Here is a 10,348-nt window from a genome sequence, read left to right on the forward strand (position 1 = left end):
TAATAACATCCATTAAATAGTGGAGAAATCAATAATAAATTACAGTTTTCGAAGCGGGTCGCTAGTTATGGATAAAATGGCATGTCCATATTATAATATATTGACGCAAGTATATAAAATCAATCTAGCTACTCCGACCACTAGCCATAATATACGCTTAAACTACAAGAACCACAATTTTTTTAAATAGGTATTTTTGGAAAAAATACGGTATTTGAAATCATGACTAAATGGACCATATTTTGAAATAGGTTGCCAAAGGTAGTATGACGAAGAGGTCGACTTGCAACCAACTGAGTTTCTCGCCGGATCTTATTAATGGTTCGCGAATCCGATCCGGTGCTAGATTATGAGAATCACTGTTTTTGTTATATAGGGTAAGTATTAACGATTCTCTGAGACTGAGCCCCTCGAGGCTACTAGCGATTTGGTAAGTTAAAAAGGTACATGAAATACCGAATTAGCGAACACATTGTCGTATTTATTTAAGCAGATATACTGTTCGCTGTTTGGATTCATTTCATGCCTTGAATGATAAAAATATCACAGGTGCTATTCAAGATTGCAAAATATCTTTATGCGGAATTTCAACTGAATCCGTTCTGTCTTTTTTGCGTGATTGAGTAAAAGCGGTCAAACATAGAAGTTTTTTATTTATTTATATGTATATATGTACATGTTAGTATAGATATGCAACTTGCATTTAAAAAGAAAATAAACGACATTGTACCTAATAGGTACCTACGTCTATTCAAATTGTGCCTGGTGAGTAAAATATTTAATTTTATACAAACCGACTATTCTAGTAACTACAATAAGCTATAAAATGATACACTTAAAGATTAAGTATTAAAACTTTTTAAAATGAAAATTTTAGAGGTTGTGACATTGATTTCTGGGTGAATTAATATCCCGAAATTTTCAGTCGCATTGTCGTGATGGAGGATGATGCGGCGGTTGCAGTTCTCTTTACGGAGTTCAGAAACGACCTGTGGCAAACAAATGCTAGCATACCATTCTGAATTAACCGTTCTTTGTCCCGTAAGAGGAATAGTCGTAACATGGCCGGTTTTGGAGACAAACGTGGCCACCATTTTTTTTGCAACACTCCGTGAACGAACCATTTTGTGTTGGCTTTAAATCATTTTAGAACACCCAAACTCGTGACTGGTTTTTTGTTTCGGGTTCGTACGCGTATATCCAGGATTCGTCACCTGATACAATGTTGTATACAGCATTTGAGGATCCTGCGTGGAATCTTTCGAGAGTTCCGACGCACCAAGTAACGCGAGCCGCTTTTTGCTCTTCACAGAGCGAATGCGGTATCCATCGGGAAAACAACTTTTTTACACCTAATTGTTCATGCAAAATTATTTGTATTTGACTCATGCCAATGTCTAAAGCTGCCTGAATTTCGCGGTATGTCACATGTCGATCTTCCTCAATCAGCTTACGCACAGCATCAACGTTTTCTTGGGTGGCTGCAGTTTTTAGACGTCCTTGACGGGGATCATCACTAAGCTTGACACGTCCACGTTGAAACTCAGCAAACCAGCGATAAATTGTGGTTTTGGATGGGGCTTCATCACCAAATGCAGAAATCATCCGGTCAACACACTGTTTTTGTGTTAAACCACTTCGAAAGTCATAATAAATCATCGCTCTTGAATTTTCTCGAGTCAATTCCATTTTTTCAACGACTAAACAAGTTTGACAAAATCTCGTGACAAGGCTGAGAATCTTTTTTTAAATAAATAAATGGTATTCGATTTTTAAAACCAAGGAGTTTTCAATTAAAAAGATTTTAATATGACAGGAACAGTGGAAATATTCCATTCCCGATACTTTTAGTGCAGCCCTCGTATGTAATAATGCGCTGAGTGCTAACTTTTTTTATTGCCCACTAGCTGACCCGGCCGACTTCGTAGTGCCTCAATGGATAAATAAAAGACCTAAACTTTTGTATAAAATAACTTTAAAACAAGGAAAAGGAATCCGTCCGACGGGGGCACATCAAAGAGAAAACAAAATTGTTATTTTTATTTAATTCCGAGCATTTTCATATTTATTTACCTTTTAAACCTTCTCTGGACTTCCACAAATAATTCAAAACCATAATCAGCCAAATCGATCCAACCGTTCTCGAGTTTTAGCGAGACTAACGAACAGCAATTCATTTTTATATTATTGCCCATAAAACATGAATACTTACCCTGAAACGTGACGTCAAAATCTTAATTGTATTGTTTAATTGCTCTTCTACTCTGTCAAATCGAAATGCATGACTGCTTTGCGGCCGAAACAGGCGACATGGTCATACCGTGTGGTATGACAAAACGCACTATAACTAGTATACGCCGTATTTGTTTAAATACATTTAATACATGTTTAAATACATTTAAACAAATCGTAGTCGTCGAAATCGACAAAGAGTTGGACGTGCAATTTAACTCATGCCAGCCCGTTGAGTATCTCGCCGGATCTTTTCAGCGGGTCGTGATTGCGATACGGTAGTAGATTCAATCGCCAAGCAGCTGCTTTTGAGTTGTTAGGTTTCCTTTGAAGGCGCTCGGGCAGATGTTACCAAATCCCAACTCTCCTGGCTGAGCCTTTGCTCACCCACCTGTCCTGGTGTAACTGGAAAGGCCTCCGGGCCACCGGTAATCTATCAATCCTAAAAAAAAAACATTTAAACAAATTTTAGACGACCAACAAATCACACTACTTTCAGCACTTGTTTACACATTAATTTAGAGCGTATTGTTGCGTAACGTTACAATAACGTTACCCGTTCTACGTGGAGCTCGAATTGGAGCTGTATTTTGTATTTTAGGAGGTGAAAACAATGAGTGATATTATCACTGTTTTGTCGTGTGGACGCAGGTTGCGTAGGGATGGTGAAACCACTATTAATACTTTTTTCAAAATCCAATTAAACGTTCGAAATCCAAATTATAGTTTAAAAAATGACAGAATTGCTTATGTTAAGAATAATAGTCTTACGGAAAATTGAACCTAGTAGCAGTCCTAGCAGAATGGATCGTTAACCTTTCAAAATAAAAATGCTTTTTTTATTCAAGTAGGCCTATACAGGTAATTATAATCCGGATATGGATTTGCCACGTTCACAATTGAGTGGATTCGTTAAAACTCAAAGATTTCTCTTTTCCAACATATCTATGTATAAATCAATGTTTACTGATTTTGTACCAACGAGGCGGTCTTACAAGAGCTAGCGCGAGTTGCATTAGTCGGTGATGGGGTCGGGTGTATATGGTGAGTTGGCAATCCTATCAATCCCGGTCAGCAGAATATTAATCAGAAAATACGATCAATAAGCGAAACAATGCATCTTACATACATTCTACACCTTTAATATTTTGTTTTTGAATTATGCTTGGATTGGTAAATTGGATAGAAAAAGTTAGATATTGTTACGCGTCCGGGATAAATAAAATTCTAGCGAAGTGCAAATGAACACTGTATTAACACTCAGAGCACTCACAAAGCACTTTAAAATTCTTAATTCACTTCTTCAGCTTCGCTTCAGGTGTACCGTTCACTGCTTTGCTTCGAGTAGTTCCGATTATTGCGATTACTAACTGCTTCGTGCCATCTCTGCAACGCTTTTGTAGCCGATATGATATCCCTAGAATTATCGAGAACATTCCTCACAAGTCGAGTATATTCGAAGTGTGTTTCTGCTATTTCACAATAGATTGCGTTGTACTTCTCGATTTTACTAGTACCTTCGATATTCGTTCGGCTAATCGGTGATAGATGGTGTTACTCTTACCGACGTAACAATATTAGGAATATTTTAAGTTCCCAGAGAAGAGGCAACCCTACAACATAAATACATCTATCGTTAACGTACCAAAGAATACATGGTTGCGCGATAATACCACATACATCATTACAGTAATATTTTTAGCGCGAAACTTACGTTCCATCAGTTAATGGAATCTTAAGAATCCATATTTCAAAAACGTAATCGACTCAATTACTCATTTATTAAAATGTGTTCAGTTTTATCCTGAAAAAATTGATTACAATTCAACTATTCTGTTCTTACAATTGAATAAAATATAAAAACAGGTTTAACAAAAAATTAAAATGAAAGGCCATCATAATTTCTTTTTAAGTGTGCGTAATTACAAAATTCTCATATTTCTAACTGTCTTAGTGGGTTTGTGTTTGATTTATTTTCAAAACAGTGGCGTTTATCATAACAAATACCTTCCGTTACCACGAGAGGCAATGGAAAAAGTGAGTTACAGCCTTCAGTTGCACAAATATATTATCGATCAGTACTACGATTATCGAAAGGTAAGGGAATTCAATACATTAGAAAGGAAAAATAACATTAAAACAATAATTTTCTTATACGTCAGCAACTCATAATTGATTCGAGATAGAAATCGAGAACCCTGGATCGTTCTAGACGAAGGTCGTCAGCGTCAAGTCCGGCTATTTTGAGAGACGCCGACCGGACGCTGCTTTTCGAATAGTGGGGCAGGTGGCGAGCGTATGCTTCGTCAAGTCTTACTCGCAACAACAGTGGTGTTACATCATCTTCAGCGGTGCAAGTAACAGACGAAGCAGCTGTGACCCGAGAGCACCTGTTTTTCCGTCCAGCGTCCGGGCCTCCTACGAGATCCCCGCACCTAGGGGGCACGCGGGATATGTGGAATACTGGTCCGCGAAAGCTAACCGCGGACCAAGACTATTTTTAGGGCCCTACCGCACTAAGCTACTCCCTTGCACTCTTACATCCAACGTCCGATCTCCGGCCGGGGTCAAAACCCGGTCAGAGTTAGGGGGTTGTCGCGGTCAACACTACAACCAGACTTGCGGCGTCACCCCGAGGATGCCTAACCCACGGGTCGGCGAGGCTATAGTTGACGACCAACGACGCCGGTTTCCGCGATACAGCGACCCTAACAGGCCGCCCGGGCGATGCCGCTGGTGTTCAGGATACCCCGCTGGGTCAGAACCAGCCTGCCGGATCGGAACGCAATACACTGTCGACCGGGATGCTCTTCCACAGTATGCTCGGCGACGACAGTGACGATGGCAATACGCACCGCATCGTGGATCGCAGCCAACGACGCGCCGTCCCATCCTCTTGGTGCTAGCGCGCTAGAGTGATAGGAGCGTGTGGCGCAGTTTTTACGTCCCCCCTTAAGTCACCTCGTGACCATCACCGGAAAGAGACTGCCTCCTCACAGGCGCCGGAGCTGGGCGAACGGCCCCGGCTCGGTGGTGGTGAAGCGGCGAGACCCGAGAGCATCTGCGTCAACCGTAAGGTGGGACGTTTTTGGTCAAGGTTCACTCATTCTATGAGGACAGAACAGTCGGACGGTCCTTAGACTAGTGATCGGGTCCGCTAGGATACTAGACCTCCTAGTTTCAGCACTCAGGGAGCATAAAGGTTGGCTCGATCCGGTGGCTGAGGTCGTATTATCAGTCAAATTCAGGGGCGACTGGCTTAGGTCGCCGTGGTCTTAGTGTCTGGGTTCAAAGGCACGTCGCTTCGAAAGAAACCTTACAGTGCGGATGCCGTGATATTGTAACGCCTCTACGATTATCAACCAGGGCACGATGTTGAATGTAATAGCGATTGACGCTTGAGGGGGCTTGTACGCGTACTACCGCAATCAGGATAGAACAAGGCCAAAGTTTTTCCGAAGAATTAACTTTTTTTAGAAAAGCTACATAATGATTGTAGCTGTATTTTCATGTTCTTTTTATTCATACAGGGGTTAGAATAAAATTATTATGATAAGAAAATTATTTCTACATCTGCTCTTTCGCAATGCGCTCTGATCAATAAGAGCATATTTAGGTATATATTTAGCAGGCTTTATCTAATGTTCGGTGGTTTCTTCATCTTGAAACTCGTTCATTATTATGGCTGTGTCATAATAGTTCATTGAGTGGGTTCGACCAAGCTAACTATAGCGACGTTTCATTAAATTTTAATTTCGACCTTTGATAAGATCTGAAAACATCTAACCTAGGATCCATTCTCTTCAAAAGGAATGAAAAGAATACCTACATTATTAGTTGAAAAAAATAGAAAAGTCGTTCATTATTACGGCTGTGTCATAATAGTCGATAGTTCATCGAGTGGGTTCGACCAATCTACTATAGCGAAGTTTCATTAAATTTTAATTTCGACCTTTGATAGGATCTGAAAACATCTAACCTAGGATCCATTCTCTTCAAAAGGAATGACAAGAATACATTATTAGTTGAAAAAAATAGAAAATTTACGGTACTAATATGGAGACATTGGGAATGGCTGAAATATCGCCACATTTTTCGCTATAGTTCAACACCGTAAGTACCGTTTCGCGTATGCTATTTTCCTTCAACTACGCTTTCAATTATTTGTTATCAGTCTTACTCTTACAATAAAAAGTAATTAACTTGCAATCTTGTGCATGTACTGACTAGTTCGTGAGTGTTCTTTTAATATTTTGAGTATGTCGTTTGCATAGTGCAAGTGACACCGATTACTATACGAAGGTGTACGAGTAATGCCATATACTTCATGAAGTCGTCGTGGCCTTAGGGATAAGACATCCAGTGCATTTCGTATCAATAGTAACGGTGTTCAAATTCCGCAGGCAGGTACCAATATATCTAATGAAAAACGTAAAAACTTACAAAATGTTCACGATTGACCTCCACGTTGAAGGAATAACATCGTATCCCACTTGCTTACACCACTCCAATCGGAAACACGACAGCTTCGCGGCAGAAATGTTTTGGTTTCACAATGGCTTACTGATGGTAGGACCTCTTGTGAGTCCGCGCGGGTAGGTACCACCCCCCTGCCTATTTCTGCCGTCAAGCAGTAATGCGTTTCGGTTTGAAGGGTGGGGCAGCCGTTGTAACTATACTGAGAACTTAGAACTTATATCTCAAGGTGGGTGGCGCATTTACGTTGTAGATGTCTATGGGCTCCAGTAACCAATGAACACCAGGTGGGCTGTGAGCTCGTCCATCCATCTAAGCAATAAAAAAATAGCCCAGATTTGACAATTACTTAAATTACTCGAATATTTTCAGGCATAATCCACTGGAGGATTGTAGTGTTAATAATTGTGAATTCACCGGAAACAACCGACTGTTAGACAAGGTCGACGCTGTGGTTGTTCATCTGCAAAAAGGAGTTCTCCCGAACATCTATAATAGAACAAGAACGCAGCGCTGGATATTTTTAACCGACGAATCTCCAATACATCTCTTTGGAAATGAAAAAAACAGACCAAACTTATCGGACTTGGTTAATGTCTTCAATTGGTCTATGACCTATAGGTATTAATGTTAGTTATAGTTTTGTTATTTTTTAACGTAGTTCTAGTAGGAATGGATGAAAGTTTCTAGGAAGAAATAGGTAAGATGGTGGTACTTATCCGCCCGGGTTCTCAATGTTATTTAAAATTTATTTTACAGAACTGATGCCGACATTCCTGTTCCATATGGTCGAACAATACCTCTTGAAGCTCCAATATTTACCGAAACAACAAATACGAATATTACTAAACTAATACCTAATTGGAAAAATAAAAGGCGAGATGTGTTGGCCTCGATTCTGATGTCTAACTGCGGTGTACCGTATCGAATGAAGTATTTAAATAAGTTGAAAAAACACATGAAAATTGATATTCATGGAAAATGCTCGGATTCACATCTTGTTAACAGGTATTTTGTGTTTGCTATAGATTTTACGTGGCGTTAACGTGATTGGATGATAGTTTTCTTTTAAATTACAAACTCAGGCAAGGCGATTACGTTTTGTTTAATTATTGGCGACTGGTTACCGTACAATGATGGGGCAAAGTGACATCATCAGCTATAGTTACATAATATCGCTATATATTATAATAAAAGAGTTATTTTTTCAAGTTTCGTTTTCAAAATAAAAAATCAATAGTTTGATAATATGTCGAGGATTGCGACAGAAACTACAGTTCATTTCAGAGTTCTCTGGCGCGTGGAATAAATTATGTTTTAAAGTATAGAAGAGTGGGAAGGCTGAAGGTAACGATCAACCTCGTTCCAATGCCATTTGGTTTTGTTTTGCTAAAGCGGAAACTCGGAACACTTATGTGTTACAAAATATGAGCGAGCCAATATAATATTTTCCATGTTTTTTTTTTCTATGCTCATCGTCAATGATTTTTGTCTTCTACTCTCTGGTTACTATTTTAATTCATATAATTTGCATTTAAATAGATAAATACTTTTTTATTATGTTTAATTTTGTTCATAATTAACAGGCAATAACGTTAATAAATATGTTTCCTGGTAACCACATTGGCAAACTTAGACTAAAGACGGAGACTTCATGAAAATTATTTCATATTATTTCATTGTTATTTGAGAACTACGAAATTTGAGTACCTACATTCTGAACGAATTTATAAATAACAGTAAAACCTGTTTTCGCGTGGTCTTTCTTTATTCTATTTTATTTTCGTACGACTTTTTTATGCGGTTCATTTATTTCAACGGCGTTGGTACTACTGCAATATTTTCTATCGACCTTTTATTATAGTTTATTAACACTACAATCCTCCAGTGGATTATGCCTCAAAATATTCGAGTAATTTAAGGAATTGTCAAATCTGGGCTATTTTTTTATTGCTTAGATGGATGGACGAGCTCACAGTCGGGTTTGGAAGCACGTTTTTTCTATTGCTTAGATGGGTGAACGAGCTCACAGCCCAAGTGGTGTTAAGTGGTTACTGGAGCCCATAGACATCTACAACGTAAATGCGCCACCCACCTCGAGTTAAGTTCTAAAGTCTCAAGTATAGTTACAACGGCTGCCCCACTCTTCAAACCGAAACGCATTACTGCTTCACGACTGAAATAGGCAGAGTGGTGGTACCTACCCGTGCGGACTCACAAGAGGTCCTACCCCCAGTAAAAATAGACGTATATTCTAAGTACGACTTTAATTGTGCGGCCTTTTCTCTGCCGGTTGTTTTTTTGCAGCTTATCGTTCAAACTTAGTTATTAATAATTCGCTGAGTATTCAGGTTTATGCTAAGTATTAATAAAATATTGGAATATTTATTTGTGTTATTCTGTCGCTTAAAAATTTTTTTTGCTGTATTTTCTATTTTGTATTTGTTAAAAGAAATCGAATTAATAGACCTGAGAAGTTGTATATTTTGAATGTCAAACACGCATACTTGATGATTCGTTTTAATGTAGATGATCCAATAAGATTATAATCATCTAAGAATATTTTTTCAGCTGCCCTGGTCATTTCCGAGCAGATTGCAAGATAATATCAAACTACCTCTTTTACTTCGTATTAGAAAACTCCCTTTGTAAGGAATATATAACCGAGAAGTTGTTTCACCAAGCGTATGCAAAAGGGGCCATACCAATAATCCAAGGTCCGCCTTTAGAAGATTGTAAGAGACTTTTGCCGCCGAATTCCTTTTTGCATCTCGACGAATACCGGTCACCCAAAAAACTAGCTAATGAAATAAGAAATATTACTAGCAATGAAGATAATTTGCTATCTTATCATTTATGGCGAAATCATTTTCAAGTCATCAACGAACACGGATACTTTGGTACAAAATCATACCATTATTGTAGGATCTGTGAAGCACTGAATTATAATGATGAAACGGAGTCAGTGTATGATAGTGTTAGAATTAATAATTTTATGGACGCAAGTAAATCGTGTACCAGGAAATGAAAAAAGTCGGTAAGAAAACCGAGAGAAGAAAACATAAGTGTTCGCCCAATGAGTGAAACTTGACAATAATCATCAAATCCTCAATAGATATTAGATTAATTTTATATACCTATAATGCATTTTTATTATATACTAGAGGTCCCGCAGTAGTCGAAATTCGACTACAATTAATTGGAATTGTAAGTTTGTACACTATTATGATTGTATTTTATACTTCTATAATCACAAATTTCGCCAAGACTACATTATAAAAAATATTAACAAAGACAAACAATATTTAATTTCAGTGTATTTATTTAATCTCTTCGATCAACAATAGTAACCATCTTGCGTGTTATCTGAAGATGCGGGTATGCGACTTCAACAACTACCAACAATTATTCACATTTTGACATTTTCTAATTGTACCAAGTGTACCAAGTGTACCTACAGAGCGACCAGGTCTTCTCCTGCCACGCGGTTGCCACTCAAACGCGATTGATGCATTTAGTTCGGATGTTTTTATTAGAGACTAGCTGACAATTTATAAATAAAAGACCTAAACTTTTGTATAAAATAAACTTAAAACAAACAAAAGGAATCCGTCCGACGGGGGACACAACAAAGGAAAAA

At 38.3% G+C, this 10,348-nt stretch overlaps 1 protein-coding gene across 1 annotated transcript; it reads left to right on the top strand.

Moving 5' to 3' along the window:
- The first annotated feature begins 3,867 nt into the window (after positions 1 to 3,867).
- Positions 3,868 to 10,017, top strand: LOC110386302 (alpha-(1,3)-fucosyltransferase 7). Its single transcript, XM_038017025.2, has 5 exons — positions 3,868 to 4,329; positions 6,194 to 6,345; positions 7,081 to 7,329; positions 7,468 to 7,716; positions 9,280 to 10,017. The coding sequence occupies exons 1-5, from the start codon at positions 4,117 to 4,119 to the stop codon at positions 9,734 to 9,736; spliced, it is 1,320 nt and encodes a 439-aa protein (XP_037872953.1). The 5' UTR covers positions 3,868 to 4,116; the 3' UTR covers positions 9,737 to 10,017.
- The last annotated feature ends 331 nt before the right edge of the window (positions 10,018 to 10,348 follow it).

The sequence above is a fragment of the Bombyx mori genome, chromosome 17, assembly GCF_030269925.1.
Source record: "Bombyx mori chromosome 17, ASM3026992v2".
NCBI classification, from domain to species: domain Eukaryota; kingdom Metazoa; phylum Arthropoda; class Insecta; order Lepidoptera; family Bombycidae; genus Bombyx; species Bombyx mori.

What these genes read in the sequence shown, in the direction of transcription:
- LOC110386302 (XM_038017025.2), top strand. Translation starts at nt 4,117, where the DNA reads ATGAAAGGCCATCATAATTTCTTTTTAAGTGTGCGTAATTACAAAATT. An exon ending in TTTCGCTATAGTTCAACACC is followed by an intron (nt 6,346 to 7,080) that starts GTAAGTACCGTT and finishes GAATATTTTCAG; the next exon opens with GCATAATCCACTGGAGGATT. An exon ending in GATTCACATCTTGTTAACAG is followed by an intron (nt 7,717 to 9,279) that starts GTATTTTGTGTT and finishes ATATTTTTTCAG; the next exon opens with CTGCCCTGGTCATTTCCGAG.